This window comes from Lycium barbarum, chromosome 8, assembly GCF_019175385.1.
Source record: "Lycium barbarum isolate Lr01 chromosome 8, ASM1917538v2, whole genome shotgun sequence".
Taxonomy (NCBI): domain Eukaryota; kingdom Viridiplantae; phylum Streptophyta; class Magnoliopsida; order Solanales; family Solanaceae; genus Lycium; species Lycium barbarum.
In genome coordinates this window covers 126,783,307-126,811,244 of record NC_083344.1, presented here as the reverse complement: position 1 = coordinate 126,811,244, position 27,938 = coordinate 126,783,307, and the positions used below count along the sequence as shown (strand labels likewise).

At 35.8% G+C, this 27,938-nt stretch overlaps 2 protein-coding genes across 9 annotated transcripts; one reads left to right on the top strand and one right to left on the bottom strand.

Moving 5' to 3' along the window:
• The first annotated feature begins 792 nt into the window (after window positions 1–792).
• LOC132607232 (syntaxin-121-like) lies at window positions 793–2,936 on the top strand. Its single transcript, XM_060321113.1, has 2 exons — window positions 793–1,521; window positions 2,195–2,936. Exons 1-2 carry the CDS (start codon window positions 1,031–1,033, stop codon window positions 2,613–2,615), a joined length of 912 nt encoding a protein of 303 aa, XP_060177096.1. The 5' UTR covers window positions 793–1,030; the 3' UTR covers window positions 2,616–2,936.
• Window positions 2,937–3,173: 237 nt separating this feature from the next.
• On the bottom strand, window positions 3,174–12,807 carry LOC132607231 (pentatricopeptide repeat-containing protein At5g65560). 8 transcript variants are annotated; one of them, XM_060321112.1, is made up of 7 exons: window positions 9,741–12,807; window positions 7,485–7,557; window positions 6,292–6,877; window positions 5,951–6,197; window positions 5,480–5,795; window positions 4,198–4,259; window positions 3,174–3,572 (listed from the first exon to the last, which is right to left on the bottom strand). In XM_060321112.1, the coding sequence occupies exon 1, from the start codon at window positions 12,594–12,596 to the stop codon at window positions 9,882–9,884; it is 2,715 nt and encodes a 904-aa protein (XP_060177095.1). In that variant the 5' UTR covers window positions 12,597–12,807; the 3' UTR covers window positions 3,174–3,572; window positions 4,198–4,259; window positions 5,480–5,795; window positions 5,951–6,197; window positions 6,292–6,877; window positions 7,485–7,557; window positions 9,741–9,881. The 8 variants fall into 8 exon arrangements, 7 of the variants coding, with proteins under 7 accessions (XP_060177095.1, XP_060177091.1, XP_060177092.1 ...); XM_060321108.1 differs by lacking the exon at window positions 4,198–4,259 and having other exon boundaries at window positions 6,292–6,551; window positions 6,637–6,877; XM_060321109.1 differs by lacking the exon at window positions 4,198–4,259 and having other exon boundaries at window positions 6,292–6,529; window positions 6,637–6,877.
• Between the last annotated feature and the right edge of the window lie 15,131 nt (window positions 12,808–27,938).

The window sequence follows — 27,938 nt, the reverse complement described above, 5'->3', positions numbered from 1 at the left end:
ATGAGTGGGGATGCGATTTGCTAAGTGTAGCTCTATATAGTTGCTTCAGAGTTAATGTTGGTACTCCTTATCATTATATCAATGCATAATAAGCTCTTCATACTACCAATTATTACTACTATTCTATAATAATATTTTTATTATTAATATATGTAATTTTTCATATTTGTCCGTTGCATAAACAACTTTTGCATTATAATCCCTCGATAGTTAATATGTGATCCAAAGCCTCTCAGATCAGAAGATTCTCTCCGTACTCAAAATTCTTTGACGTATAAACCCCGCCCCTGTTTAGACCCAATCAATCTTAACCAGACTTTTGAACCTTATCCTTACTTCCTACCCCCACAGGCCACAGTCTTGAGCCTCTCTATATATATTTATTTTTTAATTTTACTCAATGTCTGATATTGACTTGATTCCAATCAGATTAATTTGAATTCGCATCGAGAAGTTCACTCCAAGAGGTAAAATGCTCCTTTTAAAGGCTACTCAATACTCACCTCTGATTAAAAATAGAGGAATAATCATCACTCCACCACAATTTTTGGTCTCTATATAATAACTTTTTCGGTTTCTCACGATGTCGGGTCTTTTTTGGGGCCCGACTAATTCGAATTCATGTTGGGAAGTTCCAAAGCACGGCAAATGAAGAAAGATTTCATATCCAGAGCTCGAATCCAAACATCTAATAAAAAATGGAAAAGTACTTACCATTCTATCACAGTTACTCTCTTTATATTTATATTGAAGACTAATACATTAAATATGAATTGACTTTTTAAGCTCTTATTTTTCCTCCAACTTGTCAGCATAGTTGTTGAAGCAGACGACCCGTTTGACAAGTTCTCTCCAGCCTGCCATTCCAGAACTAGTTAATTCCAACCTACCCCCCACTCCCATCCCCCACCCCTTTCCGAGAAAAACCCAATTCATTTATTCCTTCATAACTAGCCAGATCAATCAAAATTTTAACCAAATCTTGAGCATTTTTTTCTCTACTTTTCCTCAAGAATTTATCTAGTTCAAGATGAATGATCTATTCTCAGGATCTTTCTCCCGTTTCAGAAATGAAGATCAGTCACCAAATCAAGAATCCCCTGGTATACAAATGAAACAAACAGGTGGTCATGTCAATCTTGACAAATTCTTTGAAGATGTAGAAGCCATTAAAGATGAGCTTAAAGATCTTGAAAACCTTCATTCCCAACTCCACAATTCACATGAACAAAGCAAGACTTTACACAATGCTAAAACTGTTAAAGATCTCAGAACCAAAATGGATAACGATGTTTCCATAGCTTTGAAGAAAGCCAAGTTCATCAAAGTGAGATTAGAGGCATTAGATAGATCTAATGCTGCTAATAGAAGTGTACCTGGTTGTGGACCTGGAAGTTCATCTGATAGAACAAGAACTTCTGTTGTGAATGGATTGAGGAAAAAACTTCAAGAATCTATGAATCAGTTCAATGAACTAAGGCAAAGAATGGCATCTGAGTATAGAGAAACTGTTCAGAGAAGGTACTGTTTAACAGTTTCAATTTTGCATCTTTGTTATCTGAAATTGAGCAACTTTGACTTTTGATTCATTTGTGTCCTTGCTGTTAGCAAATTGTTGTGTATTTGTCCTTGTTATTAACGAAGCTCCAGCATGAAATGGATAAGAATACACTTGTCCAAATTCTTTGATAAAAAAGTCAACTTTAGACTATAGTTCAAAATTACTTTCGCGTTGGAGCTTCGTTAAGGTTCATGACAAATACGAGACTTTTTTTCTAACCAGAGGATTAATATTAGACCAAAAGTCAAACAGAGGGTCTGAATTTTTATGACCGAAGATTGATAATGAGTGCCATTGAGATTCGAAATCAGGAACTCTGCCTACTTTCTTTACGTTGAAATATGTCGTATCTTATCTAAAAGTCTATACTGTTAGAGAAAGCACAATTTTGCTCTATACTGTTAGAGAAAGCACAATTTTGCTTACTTGATAAAAACGTCGTCAACACGTCCTTTCAAGACTCAAGTACGTGAAAATTCATTTTTGTAATGTATGCCGATGAAACTCGAAACCAAGATCTCTTAACTGCTCTAATATTGGAATAGATTGAAATATGTGATTAGCTCATCTAAAAATTCAAACTGCTAGAGTAATTGCACTTTTAATTACCTTAATATATTATGTGTTCCACAGGTACTATACCGTGACCGGAGAAAATCCAGATGAAGGTACACTGGATAATCTGATATCTACTGGTCAAAGTGAGACATTTTTGCAGAAAGCAATACAAGAGCAAGGAAGAGGACAAGTGATGGACACTGTTATGGAAATTCAAGAAAGGCATGAAGCTACAAAGGAATTAGAGAGGAATCTGAAAGAACTGCACCAAGTTTTCTTGGACATGGCTGTTTTAGTGGAAAGTCAAGGAGTTCAACTAGATGATATTGAAAGTCAAGTCAACAGAGCCAATTCATTTGTGAGAGGTGGGGCTCAGCAACTTGAGGGAGCAAGAAAGCACCAGAAAAGTTCAAGAAAGTGGACTTGTATTGCCATTATTATTTTGCTGATTATTATCTTGGTGGTGGTTCTTTCCATTCAACCATGGAAGAAATGAGATTTAGTCAAATGTTATTATAGGTTACGGGTTCGAATTGTGAAATCATCTGCTGCTTGCGTTAGAGTAAGTTGCCTACATAAATCCTTCTTGAGGTGCGGCCTTCTTTGGATCCTACATGAATGCGAGATGCTTCGTGCTCCGAACTATCCTTTATTTTTCATTTTTTTTAATGTTTAGTGTTCTCATTGTAATTATTGTTTTTTATAAGTAGAAATGGAGCTGAGGGAGACTGTTTAAATTTTTTCAACCCTCTATTTTGTCTTAATTGTTTGGTTATACACATTTGCATCTTGATTAAATGTAATCTTCTTTTGTCGATTCTTCTGTTTCCTTTTTGGACCTTTTCAAAGTCCATATATAAATGCATGTGGCATGCCACCAAGATTCAAGCCTTAATTGTTTGGTTATACACATTTGCATCTTGATTAAATGTAATCTTCTTTTGTCGATTCTTCTGTTTCCTTTTTGGACCTTTTCAAAGTCCATATATAAATGCATGTGGCATGCCACCAAGATTCAAGCCTGCGATTGTTTTACTAGACTTCAAAGAACATGTCATATTATACTTGTAAAAGTTTATTATATCATTAAGAAAGGTTTGACAATAGAACAATTAAACAAGACATTTAGCACACATCAATAAAGTATAATTAGCCAGCACATATGAGTTGTCTTCATATTTGTGGCATTAGCAGCCTAGCATTAGTAAATTATTCCAGATTTGAAGTGGAAACTGATTTCTACATGCCCTCTCGACGTCTTCTGTCCAGTCTTGTCCCATTAGTCAAAACCTTATTGAGGTCAGAATACTCCATGAACCTAGCAGCTTCCCGGACATTACCTCTTTTAACTTTTGCTACAAAGTCTTCAGGCGTACCTGGAAAAATTCATTTGACGGGTGGTCCAATTTTCCCCATTGCAAGATCCTCGGCCATGGCAGCACAGAGCACATCACTGCAAGCAAAAATATGTACATTAAAAGGCTGAACTGTAAAGAATCGAACAGGGAACATGGAAATGGTAGAAAACAACATTGAAGTGGTTGTGGAGGTATGCTCAAGACTCGCATTCTTTATGGGGGAAAGTGATCAAATTGAAGTATGGGGAGCTGGATTTTGGGCTACTAAGGAGGTCAATAACCCATATGGTGTGACTGTCTGGAGATCAATCAGAGCAGGGTGGCCTCTTTTAAAGAGCCACTCTGTTATCAGAGTATATAATGGCAACAAAACAATTTTCCGGAAGGATAGGTGGTCGGGAAACAGAAGCTTGGAGGAGCTATTTCCTGATATGTTTGCTCTGGCACAACAGCAGAACAAAACAGTGGCTGAAATGTGGTCACCTCAAGGTTGGGAGTTGATCTTAAGAAGAAAGTTGAATGACTGGGAAATACCTAGACTAGTTGAGCTTTATAAACATTTGGAGTCTTTCCAAGGACTGAAGGATGGGGTGGACTGTTTGTTGTGGACTGGGCATAACAAGGGGCACTACAAAGTGAGTTCAGGATAAAAGATCATGAATATGACTGAGCCACAAAACTCTAACTGGCCATGGAGACAAATTTGGAAAGTTAAGATACCTCTTAAGGTTGCATGCTTTACATGGTTGCTAGCCAAAGAAGCTGTTTTGACACATGAAAACCTGAGAAAGAGAAGGATTATCTTAGTTTCAAATTGTTGCTTATGTGGGGAAGCAGCCGAGACAGTAGGACATCTGTTTTTACATTGCAGAATTACTGACCAGCTATGGAAGACTTTTATCAATCTCAGAGGCATATCTTGGACAGTGCCTAGAAAGATTGTTGACACTCTTTCTAGCTGGGAGGAGGCTGGGATTGGGGCAAGGAATAGAAGCTACTGGAGGATCATTACAGCTTGCATATGGTGGACAATCTGGAAAGAAAGGAACTCCAGATGTTTTGACGATAGAAGAAGCACTCTACAGAAGATCAAGCAAGACTGTATGTTGCTATTTTGTTTTTGGTGTATAAAGAATCCCTCTGTAGGTGCAGAATCAATCCTAGAAGTTCTTGGCTCATGTTAGGATTTTACTTTCTTAGCTTCTTAGATTCCTTTTCTTTTGTAAAGGGGTTTTCAGTACTACCTAAGTACTGGTCTATAATACAAAGTTGTTACCTGTTCAAAAAAAAAAAAATGGTGAAAACAACTAGAATCAAATAAAAGAGAGCAAAGGGTCTGCACTCAACATCGAAGATCAATTGGAAGTACCATGTCAATGAAAAATCACAAGAAAAGAAAGTGCATACAGTATTTATAGAAGATGTCGAGGAGAAAAAGTTTCAAGACTTTATGCAAGTAAAGTCATGCATGAAGTATTTACCCTTTAAAAGAACAAGAACTTTTGCACCCAAGTAAAATTGAAATCCCCCCGGTGAGTGTACCTGTCTCACACTCCATATCTAACAAAAATCAGGTAGGACGTGTTCGTAGGGATCTAGTAGCTCAATTGGTTGGCTACCTGAACTTTCACCTTGTTGGTGGTTCGAATCCCCACATTGTAATCCCCTCCCCCATTTCCCCGTCCCCGGCCCCGGCCCCCTATGTAATAAAAAAAAAAAAAAAAAAGAAAAAAAAAAGGGTAGGACGTGTTCAATTACTTTACAGGTTAGCCTTGATGATCCTACAAATATATTTATCATCTTAATCATTGATGCATTGACAGTAATTCTAAAATCATTGTGCCACAGGGGAACAGTAAATAATGTCAATTCCATTAAAGTCCCTTAATGATGCTTTATATATCATTGGACAAAACGGAAAAAGATGCACTGACTAATGCCTATTATGCGTAACAATTTTTACATTCTTCATTAGTAAAATGTTCTACAGAAGGATTCTTACCCATGAAGAGAATCATCTGCATCATCTCTACCTCTGTACTCCGCACTTCATGACCAACTTGCCCGTTGCCAAATACATCCAAATTAAACCCATCAAGGTCAGTTTTGTGCTTTGCTAACAGATCTATCAATTCCCAATATCCCTTCTTGCAAATCATTTTGCCTAAGAAATATGCTCTTTGAGAGAAAACTTTCTGGCCGCTTTGTCTATCTGCAGCTGCTCTCTCCTATTTTCAGAAACTTTGGGATTGACACCATGAACATTGCAGACCAAAAGATTTGGGTAAATCCTGTGTAGCAGCAGAAAGGCGACGAACCTAACCAGTGAGATTGACACCTCAATTAGGACAAACATGAAATAAGAGGCAGGGTGTTTACAATTAAAGCATCTTCCATTGCTTAATGCTATGCAACCAACAGTTTTCCTTTTTCTCCTTTTCCCATGGAGAATTAGTCCATAGACTAAACATACCTTGTCAATTGTTAATGTGTTTCACAAAAAATGCTTGAAGAACCCCATTCTTTTCCCTCTTGACATATTCCAAATAGTTTGTGTGGACGATGCCAACAGCATGATAAAATTTATCAGTCTAACGTTTGCCAGGGTAGTACCAGTTGAGATGTTCTGGCTCCTCTAAAATTGCAATACCGGCATCCCTTGCTAAGATAAACTAAGAAGTGTCTCCAGCTGGTATTATATCCCGCCTTTCTTAGGAGAACTGGAAGGTAAAAAGTGTTTGTCAATAATTACATCCATCTCAACATATTTGCCTATCATATTATGATTTAGTTAGCTAGTTAAAGAAGGACTACCTTTCCAGGGTAAAACGAAATCTTGAAGTCAGCCTTGAATCCAATTCACTCCTCGAGTCAATTGTGTATGGAACCAGCAATTTAACATTCTTCTTTTCTGATTTGGCTAGTTAAGCAGCTCGGAATAGAAGATTTATAGGAGTTCCCATCATCCAAGGAAGCTTAGCAGCTGTGACTATTGCTAAACGCCTTTCATCACCTGATAGGTTCTGCTTGGTAGAATCTGCCCAAAATCCACCTTAATAACAGTGACCAGTACACTGAAGGACACTGACAATCTTAAATCTAGTTCATCATTCATAATTTCACTTTCAACCAGTTTAACAATAAAAAAGAAAAATTCACCTTTAATCAGTGAGAACCCTCCTTAATCTACCCTCCTTGAGCCGAGGGTCTATCGGAAACAGCCTCTCTACCTCCCAAGGTAGGGGTAAACTTTGCATACACTCTACCCTCCCCAGACCCCATTCGTGGGATTACACTGGGTATGTTGTTGTAATCAGTGAGGACCCTCCTTCAACCAGAAATGGGCATGACTGTCTAACTACTATGCCAACAGTTCCGGCACATCAAGTGGTGGCACTCCCTGCATAGATGAAGAACATGTGAGGATGGATAAGGAGAGGAAAATGTCTCTAGTCTAATTACTTTCAGTCTACTAGAATGGAATTTGATCCTAGTTCAAATTCACCAACAATTTAACCCTCAGAGAATAGTTCCTAGTTAATAAATATTATGTCCAATTTCCAATAAATGTTAAAATCCAAGAACAGACATTTTGTGTTGTTGACATTAGTCCACTTTTATACATGAAAGGAAAGAATAGTTCGTTTAGAATGTTCATTTCATACCTGGGGGGGGTCACTACCCAGTGTAATCCCACAATAGTGGGGTCTGGGGAGGGTAAGATGTACGCAGCCTTACCCCTACCTGGGTAGGGAGGCTGTTTCCGATTGACCCTCGGCAACCCTCCTCCTTTATCCGGGCTTGGGACCGGCAATGTGAGCGAGCTCACACAGGCGGAGTTCATTTCATACCTAATTCAATTAATTTAACCACATCAAGATTTTCAGAGAAGTAGAGGCTACGGGATAGGAGAGGGAAATGAAGAGAAAAGAAAGAGAAATGCTTTTCATTCCACTTGCTTGGAACAAAACTTGACCTCATCAAATGTTAAAAGATAAGACACCAACCTTTGTCTCTTCTGGTTCCTTCCAAACTGACTTTCGGAGAAAAATAATATATTAATCACATGGATCAACATACCTATAAAAAATAGCAAGGATCAACATCAAATATAGAAATGTGAGCAAAGACAACTTATTTAACAAAACAGCACATAAAGGTGAAGAAATCCAGCGACAGAAGGAAAGAGCCAAAAGAATTAAAATATAAAAAGCCACTATCTGTGCCTGACGAGTCGAACAAACCCAATCTTGCCTCCCAGTCGCGACCAAAACTACTCATGTACTACCATTTAACAATTAACACTACAGAGCCTGTTTGGCCATGAGAATTATTCAAAAAAATTCTGGAATAATTTTTACTTTATTTCAAAACAGCGTTTGGTTATAAAATTTCGAAATCCAACTTTGGAAAAGTGCTCCAAACCTGTTTCCCAACTCCATCTTCATAAATTCCAAATAAGGTGCTCTCTTCTCTAGGGCTGGGCATAAAATACCGAAAACCGAATTACCAAACCGAACCGGCTATTTCGGTATTCGGTATTTCGGTTTTCGGGACTGAAAATATAAAATTCGGTATTTAGATTTCGATATTCGGTATTTACAATTATATCTTCGGTAATTCGGTAAATACCGAAATAAATATCAATAAAGCCTAAAGGCCCAATTTATTAAATTACTAGTCCAACTCAAGCCCAATAGGCTAGGCCTCCCATCAGTTCACAGTGTTTCCCATAGACCAAAGGGTATATATGGTTGCTGCAGAACAACTTGATCATGACTGTAAGTCTACCAAAGCCACAGGCCCATACAGGAATGAAATGTTTTTGGTATCATTGAAGTAGGGGTGTTGGGTGTTATCCCTGTAAGTTACTGCTGTTAAAGAGATGTTGTACTTTGATACTACAATTGATAGCATTGCACTTTTGCATGACATATTTTGCTTCCAAAACTATGTTCGAAGCGTTGAATTGCTTTTTTCATGTAGCATTGGACAGTTCATTTTAAATTAGTATAGTAGATTATTGATCATTCTCTTTTGAATGGTAAATCCCGAATACCGTACCGGAATTTACCGAACCGAAGTTTAATTTACCGAACCGAACCGAACTTTTTTGGTTCGGTATTTGGTATCTATTTTTAATTACCGATTACCGAATTACCGAACCCGAAATTTAGAAATATCGAACCGAATACCGAACGCCCACCCCTACTCTTCTCTCCTTTGCAAAGAGTATAACCACACACAACTCCATCTTCAACTTCAACTTCATAAATTCCAAATAAAGTGAAAAATATTTGGAATCTATGGCCAAACGCCTACTAAGTTGAATGAAAGGAAACCATCAACATTTGACTTAATCCCACAACCCAAAAAGGAAATTCCAGAAATTATCAGCATAAAGATGAGACACCCCGTGGAAAAACTGACACCATTAGTAAGCTCATCCACAAAATGGAAGTTTCAAAAATAAGAGAAATAAAGTATCAAGAAAATATCTAGCAATATGAGAAAAACATGTGCCACCTAAAGAGACAGAGTAGTGCTTTATCCTGAAAAGGAGATAGAATTGCACATACAATCCAACTATTTTCTTGAGAAACTGGTACTGTGACATATGGTCCAACTATTGCTTTTAAAACTTTACCAGGAGAAGGCATATCAGATCATAATGAATTGTAGTACACATTATTTCTATTAAGAGAGGGGTGAGGAAAAAGAACCATAGGGGTAAACTTCCAGTGTAAATCCATCTTTAGTGCTGTATGAACTAAAAGGACACAAATGGAAAGCTAACAATGTGAATTACAGCACAATCTTAAAACGGATAGCACCTTGCTTAATAGTACTTATGTTTAAAAAATTGAAGAACGAAACTCAGACTCCATCTCTGATGAATAAGAGGTCTTTTAAGTTAATTTTCGCAATTTTTTTGGGGAGAAGAGGCAACTAGCTTGTTATTGAAAAGCTTTTGTGACTGTCAGTAGCAGCTCATAACCACTAGCCTAAACAGATCATTCATCAAAACCAAACACCTAACATATTTCTTCAAACTGAGCAATAAAATGACAAGCCTAAAGAGTTCACATCATTTGGAAATAGAATCCAAAAAAACATATTTTAGAACCAGAAAGTGAGATATAGTTTTTTCTCAATTTTATCACCCTTCCACTTAATAAATACCTTAAAGAACATGAGAAAGATGAAAATAGACGGAGGAGTGGAAGAAAAAGATAAGAAAGCAACGGAAACTTGCCTGTTACCTGTCAGAAGTAGCTGTATATACCATATGATGACTCCAAACTGATCTCATGGAAGGCAAATTCCCCTTAAAAGAATAGCCCACAGGAACGGAAATGAGAAATCATTATTCAAGCAACAGGATATTAAGGGAATTTCATACTTTATTTGTTGTCTGTTCTATCGAGTCCCTCTAGCAGCAATGAATATGTTTGGGAACTAAGTCGAGAACCATTTTTCTCCATAATATCCAACAACTCAGAACATCTATCTACAAGTCCCCTCTTAAGTAACCCATCAATTAGAAGCTTCCAAGCTACTTCATCATTATTGTACCCACAATCAAGAAGCCGGAAGAAGATCGCCTTAGCTTTATCATTGTTTCCATCATCATACAACCCGCATATAAGGAGCTTGTACGACTCTAACCGTGGTAAAAAACCTTGCGTAAGCATAGTGCCAAGAAATCTTGCTGCATCCTCATACATTCTCAACTTGCAACAACAATTTACCATTGAGGTGTATATATCTTCACAAGAAGACATTCCGCAACTCTGCATATGATCAACTAACCTCGAAGCTTCCTCGAGGCGTCCTTCTCTACAGAGTCCAATAGCAAGCGAACTAAAAACATTTGTATTTGGAGGACATCCATGTTCCCCCATTTTATCCAAGAGATTAAGCAAAGTTTCATATTTCACTACTTTCCACACGTCAGCAATATTAAGATCAAGTCCTCCTTGGGACAAATGTTTGATCAAAACGGAATAGGTGTAACCAGAAGGTTCATATCCAGCCTCAAACATACATTTTAGCATATCAAAGGCTCGATTTAATAATCGTGAACGACCATAACCATCAATCATTACTGTATAGGCCATCAAATCTGGCCTAACTCCTACCTCTTCCATCTTAGCCATCACATCTTCTGCTTCTTTCAATTTCCCTTCATTGTAATATGCAACAAGAAAGGAAGTGTAGATGCAGACATCAGGCTTGTGTCCCCTAGAAACCATTAAACTAAAAACTTTGTCTGCATGGTCAAAGGCACATTCTTTTAGTAGTTGCTCAATCAAGATACTATAGGATTCAATTGTGGGTTCAACGCCACTTTCTTTCATCCTTTCAAGTAATTGGGCTGCTTCTAGCTGCTTACCCTGTTTACACAACCCATTAATCAGCACGTTATAAGTACATGCGTTTGGGGAGCAACCTTCCTCAATCATTTTCTTAAACAATGTCAAGGCAAAATCAACTTTTTCAGCCTGGCAATGTCCATCAATTAGAGCAGTGTACATTGCAACATTAACCTTTATACCCTTCTCTTTCAGAGAACTAAAAACGGTATTAGCTTCTTCAAGTCTACCTCTTTCACATAAGCCATCAACTAGAGTACCATAAGTCCACTCATCAGGAGCCAAACCGTTCTCCTCCATCAATCTAAGCAACCTAAATGCATTATCTACTTCACCCTCTTTACACTGTCCATGAACTAACAAGTTAAAAGTGACATTACTAGGAGACAATTTACGCTCAAGCATCTTATCAAGTAACGACATTGCCTTATGCACCTTTTTCGTCCTACAAAAGCCAGAAATCAATTCATTGTACGTACGTACATTTGGGACACAATTATTCGATTCCATCATCATGCCAAAAATATCTAATGCAACATCAACCAAACCTTTCTTACAGTATCCATCAATCAAAGCATTGTACGTCACTACACTCGGAACTAACCCTTTTTCCGACATCAAACTTAATAACTTTCTCGCTTCGTCAAGCTTTGAGTCTTTACACAAACCATCAACGAGAACAGTATAAGTATGAACATTCGGCTCACAGCCTTTCTCCTTCATTTCATTAAACAAACACAACCCTTCTTCCCTCCTATCCAATCGACACAATGCATCAATAAGAACCGTATAAGTCCTAACATTAGGCGAACAAAAATCCTCTCCCATTTCCAAAAACAACTTCACAGCTTCATCGATCCTCCTCGTTTCACACAACCCATGAATCAAATTATTATACGAAACCACATTCCTTTGACAACCCTTTTTCGACATTTCCCTAAAAACCTTAAAAGCACTATTAACATCCTTTTTCCTACAATGCCCCAAAATAAACGACGTATATGTATGTGTATCGGGACTCAAACCAGCTTGCAAGATCTTACTCAAATAAACCTCAGCTTCAACAACATTACCCATTTTACAATATCCATTAATCATTGTATTAAAAGTATAAATATCAGGCTTAATCATATCATTCAACATCTCATTATACACACATTTCATCTCATCAACCATAACGAATCGCGATAACGACATCAATAAGGTATTATAAGCCCACCCATTAAGCTTAAAACTCAACCCATCACTACATTTATTCATATCTAACACAAAACCCATAACAAAAACAACATCTTCAGGTGTTACACATGATTTAATCATAGAAAGGCGGGTTTTTTCTGCAACCCGAAAAAGCTTGTTGGAAATTAAAATACGTATAAGGGGTACGTAAGATTGAACATTGAGTTTGAAAGAAGGGTGATGGGAAAGGTAATTAAAGAAAGAAAGGGCAACATGGGGATTAAGATTAGGGTTTTGTGAGAGGAAAAGGGAAAGATTTGAAGAGGAAAGTGAAGGAATAAGAGTGTTTAAGGAAGGGTGTTTTTGCCAATTCGGATGTGAAAGGAGATTGAGGAGTTGGTGTTCAATGGGGGGTTGTGATTGTGATTGTTCTTGGATTGAAGAAGAAGAAGAAGAGATGGAAAATGGGAAAGTTTTGATGAAGGAAAAGAAAAGTGAGATTGATGACTGACCTGAACGAAATGGGAATGGAGTATGCAAAGGTAAAGCAGTCCATTGTATCATTTTCTTGGAAATATTTGATTCCAAGAATGAAGAAGAAGAGAGAAGAGATCAAGTTTTGAGATTCATTGAAGAAGAGAGATTGGAAAAAAAAGAAGGTATTGCTTAAACGGAGCGGCGATTTTGTTGTGGCAAATACTTTGCTCGCTCAGTGACAGAGGTGGACTTGGGCAACAGTATGCTGACATTAGAAGGGGTTAAGTGCAAAAAAGAAAGACAGAAAACACGAATAGCCAGTTTTAAGACCTGATTTAAAATTTGGCCGAAATTTGCTAAGTTTTTAAGAATCGTTTGGTTGTGTTAAAGAGTTACTTAGGTATGAGATTAGTTATGCAAAGTATGAGTAATGTCCAGATTAGTTATATAGGTACTAGTTATTATGTAGAGATTAGTTATATAAGGTTTAGTTTAGAGGCGGAGCCAAGATTTTTATTAAGGGGGTTAATAAATGAAGAAGTAAATACAAGAAGAAGACAAGGGATTTCGGGCAATTGGCGCGAATGCCCTTCAAATGCGCTGGTCTTTAATTTTTGCCCCTGTAATGCGTGGTCTTTAATATTTGCCCTTCTGAGCTAAAAGATAATAAAAAAAAGAAGTTACTACCCCTACCCATAACATATAAAAACCTGAAAGTCTGTAACGAACCCCAAACATCCAATTAAACCTATCCATCATTCCAACAACAAACCTTTCAATCGTTCCATCGTTCCAACATTTCACCGAAGAAATCTCCATTAATTTTGCTGCTACAACGTCGGAAAAGGTAAATACATAATATATAGCGTTTCAATTTAACGTAATTCAACTCAATTTGATGCTTTATTAATTTTAGATTTGTTAATATTTGAAAATAACAACAAATCATCTTCTATGAACTAAACAACTGATATTCAGTTGAGATTCAACATTGTGAATCATAATTTTACTCAACAACATAGAATTGATCAAATTTATTACTTTGTTCTGATTTTGATTAGTTTATACGTTCCATTTGATTAGTATACAATGCTCAATGACTTACACTTGAAATTACAGTAACTTTAGTTGACAAAAAATAATCAGGCAAAGTTCTGAACAAGTATGTCAGAGGAGGCAGAAGTTCACCTTGCAAACGAACAAAGTATGCCGTTAGAGTCAAATTTTCATTTTCATAAGCAAAACATTAAGTATACAAGTGTTAAGAACTAGAAAAGTATGTCAGAGGAGGCAGAAGTTTACTTTACAAAAGAACAAAGTATGCTGTTAGAGACAACTTTCATTTTCATAAGCAAAATAAAAAAGTACACAAGTGTTAAGAATTAGACAAGTCTGTCGGAGGAGGCAGAAGTTCACTTTACAAAAGAACAAAGTATGCTGTTAGAGGCAAACTTTCATTTTCATGAGCAAAACAAAAATTTACGCAAGTGTTAAGAACTAGAAAAGTATGCCGGAGGAGGCAGAAGTTCACTTTACAAAAGAACAAAGTATGTTGTTAGAGGCAACTTTCATATTCATAAGCAAAATAAAAAAGTACACACGTGTTAAGAATTAGACAAGTCTGCCGGAGGAGGCAGAAGTTCACTTTACAAAAGAACAAAGTATGCTGTTAGAGGCAAACTTTCATTTTCATGAGCAAAACAAAAATTTACGCAAGTGTTAATAACTAGAAAAGTATGCTGGAGGAGGCAAAAGTTCACTTTACAAAAGAACAAAGTATGTTGTTAGAGGCAACTTTCATATTCATAAGCAAAATAAAAAAGTACACACGTGTTAAGAATTAGACAATTCTGCCGGACGAGGCAGAAGTTCACTTTACAAAAGAACAAAGTATGTTGTTAGAGGCAAACTTTCATTTTCATGAGCAAAACAAAAATTTACGCAAGTGTTAAGAACTAGAAAAGTCAGTAAGTAAACTTCAAAGATTCAACAAAGAGAAAATCAAAACGCATATCAAAATCAACTAAAACATATTACGACATTCAAAAAACCAAAATATATACATGGGGAATGAAACTAAAGTTCAAAAAATCATACAGACACTTTAACAAAACACTATAATTTTAAATAAAAAAGGATCAATTAAATATAAAAAACGACGAAGACAAAGATATCAATTCAACAAATAACAATTTAACATAAAAACAAATATTGAAACGAGCAAAAAATCCAAATTCGTACCTAAATTTTAGAACAGATAAGACAGACACAAAACAGAGGAGGAACGAAGAAGCAAAAAAGAAAAGAAAAGGGCAAATGACGAAATAGAAAGGGATTTAATGGGGTAAGGGTAATTTCGTTAAAAAAAATTCATTAAACAGGCGACAGGGGCAAAAATTAAAGAAGGCATAAATGAGGGGCAAAATATAAAGACCAGCCCAAAAGAAGGGTACTCCACGCAAAAAAAAAAAAAAAAAAAAAAAGAGGGATTTCAAGAATACGAACCAAACATTTTATGAGTATCACAATATTTTATGTAGAAAGAAAAAAAAAATCAACCAACAATTATACTCCTAAAATTTATGCTGGATTTTACGTGGGGATCATCTTTTCTCATTTTTGTAATCAAACAACGTATAAATTTATGTAAGTTTTAATACATGAATAACTCTTATCTAACCAGCAACCAAATAACCCCTTAAAGTTTAACCGTGTCAGAATCAACTTAAATATACAAGTTTAGAGTTTTCAAATTCAGACTTGCGAGTCTAGCGTATGAATCTTAACTGGGTTGTATGGACACCAAAAAGAAATCGAAATGATTACTACGGTTTCAAAAAGCCTAATTTTGATTTAAATATAATAGAATAATCGAACAATTGATATGATATAAATATCTTAAAGTAATGGGCCGAATCCAACCATTAACACTCTTATGTGAGTTGATATGTGGAGGGATGTTACTGTTCAAATGTTAATACATTTTTTTGCACGGATTGCCCTTCTTTTGGGGTGGTCTTTAATTTTTGCCCCTCATCTTTGTGGTCTTTAAATTTTGCCTTTCGCTTGGATACCTGAGGTTCTGGGTTCGAACTCCCGCTAGTGTATGCCGGATCCGACATAAAGTCCTTAAGGAAAAACTAAAGTCATGCCGGAGGAGGCATAACTTTTCCTCAAGGCATAGTTTAGCTATGCCTTATGGAGCAAAATTTTTCCTTAAGGAACTATGCCTTATGGGGCAGATTTTTAATTAAGGTATAACCAAAAGTATACCCCATAAGGCAGAACTTTTTCTTAAGGTATAGATTTTACCTTATAAGGCAAACTTTTAGTTATGCCTTAAGGAAAAATTCCGCCTTATGTGACATACTATAAAAGTTTGCCCATTAAAAGTAGGCCCCCACCGGCATAAACTTGTGAAGGAATTACCAAAGTTTTGTCGGATCCGGCATACTTATGCCAAGTCTGCCCATAAGGCATAAGTATGCCAGGTCCGGCATAAGTTTGGTAATTCCTTAACAAGTTTATGCCGGTGGGGGCATACTTTTAATGGGCAAACTTTTATGCCGGACCCGGCATAAACTTGTGAAGGAATTATCAAAGTTATGCCGGACCCGACATACTTATGCCAAGTCTGCCCATAAGGCATAAGTATGTCGGGTCCGGCATAACTTTGATAATTCCTTCACAAGTGTATGCCGGTGGGGGCATAGCGAAATTTAAACTCTGCCTCGCGAATTTTTTTTAAATTTTGACTGTGTGGGGGTTCGAACCTGGAACCCATGGGGTTTAGCTGAAGGGCAAAATTTAAAGATTTCAAATATGAGGGGTAAAATTTAAAGACCACCCCATAAGAAGGGCAATTCTGCGAATTTGCCCCTTGTTAATACTTACTGAAACAATGACTAAATTTTGATTAGTTTCATACAGGGACTAGATTTTAATTAACGGTCTTAAAACTGACTATTTTTTCAATATTTCCAAACCAAATAAGTCCCTCGTTCAAAGCCCACCATCTTCTATCGAGAGAACTATAACATGGACATTCGTACTGTTTTGGAAAAACTACGTATATATACATGTTAAGGAGAAATATTTACGAAATCTGACAATAGTTTTTCTTGTTTACAAAACATAACGATATTTTATGAAACATGACGAATTTTTATATTTTTATATTTTATTTTCAGAAAATAATTTTTTTAAAATAATTTTATTTAAAAAAACAATTTTATATTTTTTTTAAAATTTACTTTTTGAAAAAAGAATATTTTTCTTGCTCAAAGGCTTAAAAAATTACCTCAATTTTTTGTGCATGAAATGTGTATGTGTAAGCTAAATTTTTAATATAGTTTTTCATACACAAAATGTGAATAAATTCTAAGTCTTGAGCAAGATATACACATTTCATACCATTTTCATACATAAAATTTTGAGCCTAATATTTAAGCCTTGATCAAGATATACACATTTCAAACGTTTTTCATACACAAAATTTGAGCTAATTTTTTAAGCCTTGAGCAAGATATACACATTTTATGCACAAGAATTTAAGCGATTATTTTAAGTCTTGAATGTTGTATCAAAGTTGTATACAATGTTGTGTAGTTGTACTAGTTTTAGAGAAATCTAACATGAACTTTATACACGAAAATGCGAGCCAAATTCTAAGTCTTAAGCGAGACACAAATTTTATACTGTTTTCATACATACAATTTTGAGGTAATTTTTTAAGCCTTGAGCGAGATATACACATTTCATACATAAAATTTTTGAGCGAAAAAACTATTTTTTTTTTTAAAAAAAATATGTTTGTTATAGGGTTTGTAATGTTATGTTTTGTAAATAGAAAACCATCATCACGTTTCGTAAATATTTCTCTTTAATATGTATATATAAGTAATTCACCCTACTATTTTTTACTCATTTTTTCACGTGGATGTCCTTCTTTTGGGGTGGTCTTTAATTTTTATCCCTCAAATTGTTGGTCTTTAATTTTTAACTTTCGCTGAAAAAGGTAATCGAAAATATTTCGAGGTTTTGGGTTAGAATTTCCGCTTAAAAAAAAACAAGGCAAGGATTTTGCCAAAAGTCTGCCTTATGCAGCAGATTTTGCCTTAAGGCATAACCTAAAGTCTGCTTCATAAGGCAAAGTCTGTCGTCTCCAGCAGACTCTTAGTTATGTCTTAAGGCATAACTAAAAGTTTGTCTTACGAGGCAAAGTCTGCCTTCTCCGGTATAGGTACTATGTAACTTCTCCTGAATAGGCATAGCTTCATAGAAACCAATGCCTTGCGAGATTATTACTCTCTCTTTTCAATTTATGTGAACCTATTACTATTTGGGGAGTCTACGAGGTGGTTTTTTGACCACTTTTTCCTTATATTTTTTCTAAATTATTTGAATTATAAAGTATAATGACTTCTCGTATATTTTATGTAGTTTCTAAATATATAAATTTTATTTTTACAAACTTTAAAAATCTATGTCAAAATTCATGGTTAAAGTTATAAAGTTTGACCTTCGTACTTCGAAGAGGTTCACATAAATTGAAACAGACAAGTCTTGGATAAGAATCTACAACGCACTAGAACGCCCTTGTTGACGATCCTTTACTCCGACAGCAGGAGGGAGTATTTTTTTTACTCTGCTGGATTTCGAATCCAGAACCTTAGGATATTTTCGGCCACCTTTTTAAGCGAAGGATAAAAATTTAAGACCAGCTAATTGAGGCACAAAAATTAAAGACCAGTTCGTATGAAAGATAATCATGCAAATTGCCCATTTTTACTCAACAGAGTAAGGGGTGTCTTAAAGGGCTTTACTTTAGGCCCAGTATACAATTTGGGCTTTAAAATGAAACAGCCCCAACTATAATGCCACTCTACCACAATTTTTTGCGCGGATTTCCCTTTACACATACTGGTCTTTGAGTTTTGCCTCTGCTTTTCATTTAATAAAAAATTTATGGGCCAAAGTATCCTTATCCGTTAGTCTACGAAACGAGACATTTTGGGTTAGATCCCCAGCAGAGTCAAGAAAAAGGATTCGCAGGGCAAACTTTCATAGAAACTTCGCTTTTTCAGGCAAAGTTATATAGAAACTTTGCCTTGTTCGGTATAAGTTCTGTAGCAATGAAGTTATCCGGTATAAGTTGTGTAGTAACTAATTCACCCAACATAAATTTTTGTCCGATTTTTTTTTTCGATGTCAGTGATATTTTTGACCACTTTTTGTTACTTAAAGTGCTGAAGGAGGAAAATTAAAAACCATCGATTTGAGGGACAAAAATTAAAGACCACCCAAAGATAGGACATTCGTGCGAATTGTCCCTCTACCAATACTACCATGGGCTGCTGCAGATCTTGGAGCACCCTCTCATTAATGGGCTTTCATTTGATACGAAAATCTATTTCTTTTTCCTTCTAGTTCTGGGCTTCTAGCAATAAAATGTTAGATTATACTCCTAGCATATAATCGTGTAGAAAATCAATCATACGATGTTTTTATGTGCTAAATGTACTAGTAATTACTTTCCAGCATTTTAATCATGTAATCTATTTGTATAATTTCTTAAGAAGTATAATATTTACTTGTGAACATTGTCCCTCTTATAAATACCTAAGAAGTGATCATATTCGTAGCCATGTAGTTCTTCAATGACATAAGGTAGAAAATTATCTTTCTTAAAATTTTATTATATCATACTGCATAAATAAAAAACATGTTATAGTTTATAAAAGTACAAAACATAACTTTGCATCATGAAAGATGAATTACTGTCAAACAAGAAAAGGAAAAAGATCCAAACAAGAGCAACACAAATCAAAGTGTGCTATATATTTGTTCTTCTTCTTCTTCATAAGATACTATCGAATATTCCCATGGTAGGGGAACATTAATGAAATTAAAAAATAGGATAAAGATAACCTATAAAGTGTTAAAGAAGCAACAATATATGAAGCGTTGCTGTGCTTTGCTGTTTTCCTCTTTCACTTTTCAAATCCTTGTAGCTGATTATAATTAATTTTCAGAAACATTTTAAGTGTGGATAATTAACCATATTTTATCACAATAAGATGCCACATTTTATGAAACTTTTCGATATGAGTTGTGCATTTTAATTAAAAAGTACATCGAAAGGGCAAAAGAAAGAAACACAATTATGATGATGATAACATCATAACCCCAGAATTTCCTCGTGGATATTCCAACATCCAAATGATTTCTGTATATTTTCTCTTCTAATTACGTGTACTAGCACACAAAATTTGAGATTGTAAATTATAATAGTACTCAGATCCTATTTTCACTATTGAATGCTGACTAAGCTTGTAAAGAGTACATAACATAGAGATAATATATGTGGGGCAAATGTGATATATGCTTCAACAAATGGACCTATGAATAATTATAATAGAAAATGGAATTGTAGGACGGATAATATATAGTACTCCTATGTGATTTGCAAGTTTATTTGCATAATGCTACAAAACAATTTTTATTTTATTTTTTATATTAAGCCATCACCATTAGATTGTGAGCCTATGGTGTGAGGGATTTGGCTTGACTCCTACCATGTCTATTATAAGCAAAAAACTTGCAAAATAAAGGAGGACATGGACCTTGCCTCTTAGGAGCAAAAGAGGATTGATAAAACAATCCGGGGGTGAAGGATCAATCTGCCAAAACAAAGATCTTCCCCAATAAAACACTTAGCTCACAAAAAAATAACATTTTTCAAATCTTCTTCTGACTGTAGGAAGATGCCATTTGTCAAGTTGAAATAGACCCTTTGCCTCTCTAGGAAGTTGTTGAAGAGAAGGATATAAGGTCCTATTTCCACTTGTTGAGGCAAGTTTAGCAAGGAAATCCGCTACTTGATTTGCTTCTCTATAGCAATGCTTGATATCAAATTCTGCACCATTAATATTCTTGAAAATCATGTTGATGATATGTTTGATCTTGAGAATTGTTGGTGTGCGAACAAAGTACCACATTGATAGCTGAAAAGAAAAGGGAGTTGTTTATAAGGAGTTGGATACTCTTAATGATGTGAGGCCTTTTGGGAAAACCATGCGGGCTTAGCCCAAAGCGGACAATATCATATCATGTTAACACTATCTTTGGGCTGTTTTAGCCCAACAACTGGAATCAGAGCCAATGGTTTCGCGGGACGAGTATGAAGATGGCAGAGTGTGGCGTGGGGCCCGACTTAGTGTCTTTGCTGGTCTATGGGTCGGTTTACGACGTTTACCCATAGCTTTGAGGACACATTCGCAGTCTTTGGGCTTCGGTGACCGTAAATACTCTGACAATGTGGATGACACACAGACATGTTGAATCTCTGACCCGTGGTATGATAATGAGCCATGTAGAACTTAGTTCGAGGGGGAGATTATTGGGTGTGTGAACAAAGTACCACATTGATAGTTGAAAAGAAGAGGGAGCTGTTTATAAGGAGTTAGATACTCTTAATGATGTGAGGCCTTTTGGGAAAACCGTGCAAGCTTGGCCCAAAGCGGACAATATCATATCATCTTAAGAGCATCTTTGGGCCATTTTAGCCCAGCAAGATTGTCTGTCCCTTTGTTGATCAACATATTTACAATGATCTGAGAATCTATTTCTATAGTGAACTTATTGTAACTATTTTGCTTGCACCATTCTGAACCAAAATTTATAGCAAGAGCTTCAGCTTCATTGTTACTGGTGCACTGGATAGGATTAGAGTAAGCCATTAAAAACTCTCCTCTTCCATCTCTTATTATACCCCCAGCTCCAACACTGCCAATTTCTGTTAAGTAGCTCCCATCAGTGTTTATTTTGAAATCCCCAACATTTGGTTTTTCTAATAGACCGTGATGCACTTAGGGACTGGGCATAGTCTTTCAATCATGTCACAGATATTAATCCAGCTGCCCTCTATTTTGGTAGTAGGAAAAGCATGCTTTAGAGCAGGACAAATGTTCCACATACAATGCAACTCTAATTTGTAATCAAAGAACCTTTTTTGATCCCCATGAACACAAGCCGCCCATTCTTTTCAAAGTTGCCAGGAAATAATTACTGGACAAATTTGCAGAACCGTTTATGGACCTTGTTAATAGGCTTTTTGTTCCACCAAGCTATATACATAGGTTGATCCAAATGCACTATACCTAGAGGAGCACCAACCTTTTTCCATATCTTTTGAGCAGCCTGTCCATTCACAAAACAGTGATGCATTGAGTCTGTGCTTGGGATTCTACAGCATAAGCAATTTCTGCTTCTTCTATTATCAACCCAAGGCATATTTTCTAAAAAAGGATTTTTTTTTGTGATAAAGTCTCCAAGAGAGGAATGAGAATTTGAAAGGGATTGAACTGCTCTATTTATTATTGAGGAATGGATTTTTTTGGCTTACTTCTTCTGACCAATTGCCATGCTGAGTGATTAGTATAATTTTCATCAGTGGAACCTTTCCATATAGTATAGTCTTCACCATCCACATGACCAGTACCTATAGAGCTGACATGAAGAGCAATGTTCCAAGGAAGAGTATTGTATAGCTTGGTCATATTCCAAGAATTGTTACTGAGAAAGTCCTTGACATTGATCTTGCTGTTGTTTTTAGGAACCAAATTAGGACATAAGAGAGCAAGAGGTCCCTTTTTTGTCCAATCATCCCCCCAAAAATTAGAGCTCCCATTACCAATCTTCCAAGTAATATTGCTATCACATTTTTCTCCTGCCTTAAGAAGTTGTTTCCAAGCTTGGGAGTTACCAGGGCACCATTTCTTTCCTGCAGATTGAAGTCTTTGACAATACTTGGTAGTAAGAAATTCAGCCCATAGAGATTTTTCAGATCTAACTTTCCACCATCTTTTAATAGCAAGAGTATTAGTGATATCTTCCATTCCTCTAATACCAATACTTGTTTCATCTTTTGGATATGTCAAGTTCTCCAGAGAACTCTAGTGGTACTTGTTCTTGTCCCCAGAAGGAGTTTGCAATGTGTTTTTCAATCAATTCCAGACACTTCTTAGGGGGGTTGATAGCAGAAAGAATGTAAGTGAGGAGAGCTTGAATAACACTTTTGATAAGAATTTGTTTGCCACCAAAGGTTAACATATGACCTTGCCATCTATTCATTATTTTGATAACCTTAGTGACCATAATGTCAAAATAACAGATCCTTTTCTTCCCCATATAAATAGGGCATCCAAGGTAATTGAAAGGGAAATTCTTATCCATGAAACTAGTGCAATCTCTGATTCTATTAATTCTATATGCACCAATTTTAGGAGCAGTGAGAAAAAAGCTTTTGTTTTTATTGATCTTTTGACCAGAGGCATTTTCATATTTATGAAGAATTTTCATAATCATTTTTATAGATTTGGAATTGCCACTACTAAATATCACTATATCATCTCCATAAGCAAGATGAGTGATGGTAGGGTCTTTCTTATGCATAGAAAAAGGAACAAATTTGGGATTACCAGGAAGGTTGTTTAAAGATCTAGAAAGAACCTCAGCTGCGATGATAAAAAGGGAAGGGGATATTGGATCTCCTTGTTTAAGACTTTGAGAAGATGAGAAATTTTTTTGTCTAGTGCCATTAATAATAATGGAATACCAAACATTTGAAATGCATCTCCAAATTAACAAGATCCAATCTTTACTAAATCCAAATCTAGACATGACCTCAGGTAAGAAATGCCATGAAAGTTTATCATAAGCTTTGGCCATGTCTAATTTGAGAACCACATTACCTCCCTCATTTACCTTTGAAATACCATGAATTATTTCTTGAGTAAGCATTACATTATCTGTAATCAACCTGCCTGAAATAAATCCACTTTGATTTTCTGAGATAAGTTTGGGAACAGTGGATTCAACCTATTAGCCAAAATCTTGGAAATAATTTTGTTAGTGAAATTACTCAAGCTAATAGGTCTAAAATCAGAAAAACTGGTGGGAGAGCCAATTTTAGGAATTAGGGTGAGACAAGTATGAGTAAAAAACTTAGTCAAAGATTCACTAATGAAGTAGTCATGAATGAATTTTAAGAGATCTACCTTGATGATGTCCCAGCAAGTGTGAAGGAATTTACCTCCATATCCACCTGGACCTGTTGAACTTTCATTGTTGAGATTGAACACTGCACTTTTTATTTCCTCCTCTCCAGGTTTTTTGGTTAGCATGATATTGTCTGCATCAGTGACAAGCTTTGGAATACAATTTGCAATTCTGCTACTCCTTTGAGGTAAATTAAGATTAAACTGTCTTTTGAAGTGCTTGATAGCAATTCTAGCAATTCTGTCCTTATTTTGAATCCATCTCCCATTACTATTTTTAATCCTCATGATTTGGAGTCTTCTCCTTATGTTTCTAAGAACACTATGGAAATACTTGGTGTTTTTGTCCCCATCTTTGAACTAGTTCAACTTAGTCTTCTGCCTAAGTAATCAATCCTGCATAGCCCTTGTTCAAATTTTCTCTAGCAAGGTCAGTATTATCAGTGATATCCAAGTTTTCCAAAATCCCCATCTTAGCCTCCCAGTTAAGAACATTGTCATTGATATCCCCTATCCCTTCTCTTGACCAAAGACTCAATGTTTACAGAGCCTTTTTAACTTGTTCTGAAGAATCCACATGTTGTTCCCTCTTATTTCCTCATTCCAAGAATTTTGAACAATATCAAGAAAATCAGGCCGCTCTGTCCAGACATTTAAGAACTTAAAATATTTGATGAGCTATCTTGATCACCCTTGCATTTCAATAACAATGGTATGTGATCAGAACCAGTCCTTGCTAAGTGAATAACCAAATTATCTTGCCAACCTTGAGCCCACTTACCATTAACCAGAATCCTGTCTATTCTTTCCCATACTCTAACAGCCAATTATTACACCAAGTAAATTTGGGACCTGTATGACCAATGTCATTTAGCCCACAAGCATCCATACAGGTAATAAAACCCATACTGTTATGAGTTCTATGAGGATGCCACCTATATTTTCATCTTGATCCTTAATTACATTAATATCTCCTCCAATGCATCATGGACCTGTAATGACATTGTTCATTCTCTCCAAACTATCCTAAAGGTCTTTTCTCTCCAAAGCAGTACATTTAGCATAAATAGCAGAAACAGAGGTTCCAGGATCAGTATCATTGTCCTTAAGATTCAAAGTAATCTGCTGCTCATTATTTTCCAAAATATCCGTATGATCAAAGTTCTTCCAAAAACACCATATTTGCCCATTGGAGTTAACAATACAGTGATGAAAACTAAATATCTTTTATATCCTTCAATCTTAATAGCAATCTAGCATGATTGAAAGGTTCTGAGATAGCAACAAAAACAGGTTTGTTGATGATAACAAGTCTTCTGAGTCTCTAAATAGCTTTTTTGGACCTTACCCTTCTAATATTCCAAAATATTGCACTAATCATGGATTAAGGGGGCGGGGTGGTTACTTTGTCTTCTTCCTTTTCCTTTTTGTGATACAGTGTGGCTAACTTTCTTCTTCCCATCTTTTTTCTTGTTTCTGTTTCTACCTCTGTTGAGAGTATCTCTATCTTTCCTTTGGCTTTGTGCAGTATCTTGGTTCTATTCAGTAAGAGCTTTGAACTTGGTAGATTCCTCAGATAGAGTTTGGAGCCTGCCAAATCTTCTTTTCAACGTTCTTCCCCTTTATGACAGTTGCATCTCCCCATTGTGATTTTTACAATCCTTTCTACAAAACAACTTAAATTCAGTTTTGTCCTAGTCAGGGGCGGAGCCACATTGGCTCCAGGGGGTTCATCCGAATCCCCTCGGCGAAAAATTACAGTGTATTTTCAAAGTTAAAATTATTTTGTTATGTATATATAGTAGATGTTGAACCCCCTGACTTCTTCGTGTATTTACCTTTTAGAATTTTTGAACCCCCTGGATGAAAATTTTGGCTCCGCCACTGGTCCTAGTGTCGTCCAACTTATAATATAATATAGATTGCACAAAAATAAAAGAATAAAATAGAGATTTAAGAAAAGTAGGGGAGTCATCTTGTTCTTGTTTGTCATTCATAGTGGTCATCCTCAAGTCACTAATTACCAGTATGATGCTAACAAACTTTAGATACAAGTATGATGCTCACTAACTTTTGATGAACTCATTCATTTCCTTGGATAATCACATTTTAAATAAACACTATGTTTTTTATATAATTTAAGAGGAAAACATAACAGATTTGTACCTAAAGCCATAAAGATCTTGAAATCACCAAACGTAAGATTTGGAAGTCATCCTATTTATGATTGGAATCTGATTAAGAATTATAAAACAACAAATGATGATATAGACAACTACCCACAATTCAAGAGCATAAGAATAAGTTAGAGATGCAAATAAGTGTAAAATTAAACTTAAAATAGGATTTGCTCATGAGTTATAGGGGAGAAGCGATACAGCATATAAAATCTTATTATTGGATAGATAAAATTATTAAAGAATACTATACTTGTCCCTCACATTTGGTCATGTAAAAGGATATTCAAAGGGGGTTTAAATGGTTTTGGCTAATCTACCCATCATCTTAAGGTAATTATAGATATTTGGATTGGATGGTCAGATTGTATGACATGGTCACAGAGGTGGATCTAGGATTTAACCTTTTGGGGTTCAATTTTTTAATTTTTTTTTTTAGCATTGAACCATTAAATTTAAAGTTATGGGTTCATATCTATTATTTATTGTAAATTTAGTAAATTTTTACATATAAATTTGTACACCGCATCGAAAGTTTAGGGTTCAATTGAACCCCAAATTATAATGCTCCATCCGCCTCTGCATGGTCACATGGTATATCTTTGATGGTTAGATTTTATGACATGCAGGGTAGATTTAGGGAGAGGGGAGGGTGTTCACCCGAACTTCCTCGGCAAACTTTTTTACTGTCTATATAAGCTAATTAAAAAAAAAATCTGAATCCGCCACTGATAATACGATATATTTGAGGAAAAATGTTAGGTAAACCCAATTGCACAAACGTTATCTATCGCTTTACACTTCTCTCTCTCAACTTAGCACACGAATCTTGCTTAATTTGGATTTCTCTCTTTACTTCTCGATTCAACCCATTATTGAGCCACTACCGTTGCTCCAAGCCACACCCAAAAGTCAAATCTACGTTGCTTCAACCCACTCAGAAGTCAAATTCACATGTTAATATTATGCTCCCCTACTATAATACGATTACATGCACATACTTGTCCTAGATGAAAGTGCGTCAAAGAGAAGGATCGATAGGCTTTTAGTTAGGTAGTAAGTTCGTGAACAAAGTGTGCATGTAACATCTTAGAAGAATTTCACATCACAAGTTCACATGATACTATACATGCGTTTTTGGGTTCGACGATAGCGTAGTCTAAGGGACAAATATGAAATCTGTTGAGCACAATATGTGCTATGGACTTGGAATGCGACAATTTATTATCAGGTTCAAACACTTTTCCAAACATACATACATAACTGCTCAATTATAAATATCAATTTCATCATCTTTAACCATTAGACGCTTGTCAGCTTTTTTTAGTGAAGTATACTAGTAATTTTTCTCTATTTTTTTAACCAATCAAACATTTTAGTCATCTTCCAAACAAGTGAGTACACATGAGCTAAGGGAGTTACAAAAAGCTACCAACATTTCTAACCCTTCTGATAGATAAATAAAATTATCTTTATTACATCGAGAGATGAAGTACTGTATTTGGTAAACAGATACACAGGCCACTTAGCTATGAAGTATGAGGTATATCCCGCCTATACAAAAGGTTAAAAGCCATCCTAAAACTAAGTCTACACCATTATAGAGTGTATGGCGAATTCAAGGTTTTCACTGCATGACTAAAAAAGCAGCGCGACAGATTATCAGAAAATTCTATTAGCTACGAACCATTTAAGGACGAATTAGCGACGAAGTTCGTAGCTAATTCCAGTTAAACACATGAAGAAGTTAAGGCCTAAGTGATTCAACATATAATATACATATGCAATGTTTTTTTTCAACCTATCAACACAATACAATTTTTCAGCGAAGGGGTATCAAAACTGGCTCTACCATTGGTGTCCACAACCACAAGTCAAGGTGGTACGAAGGTAATGTCAATCATCTTCGTGTTAGAGATGTGCATAGCTGGTAAGCTCCATCTATCAACGGCTATGAGACCTTTGACTTGTGTTGGTAAGTGAGCAAAATTCTGGAAAGCTAATTAAGCCAAATTAGCTCTACGTCATGAATACATAAAAACAAACCAAAAGAAAGCAAGTTTTAGAAAAGAAAGAAAGCAAACAACATAGGAACTTGTAGTAAATAAGTGCAAAGTTTTCACACTTTTTACAGCTCTCTCCACCTATAGTAAGAAATTAATGGTTTTAGAATATACTTCTCATTGTCAGGG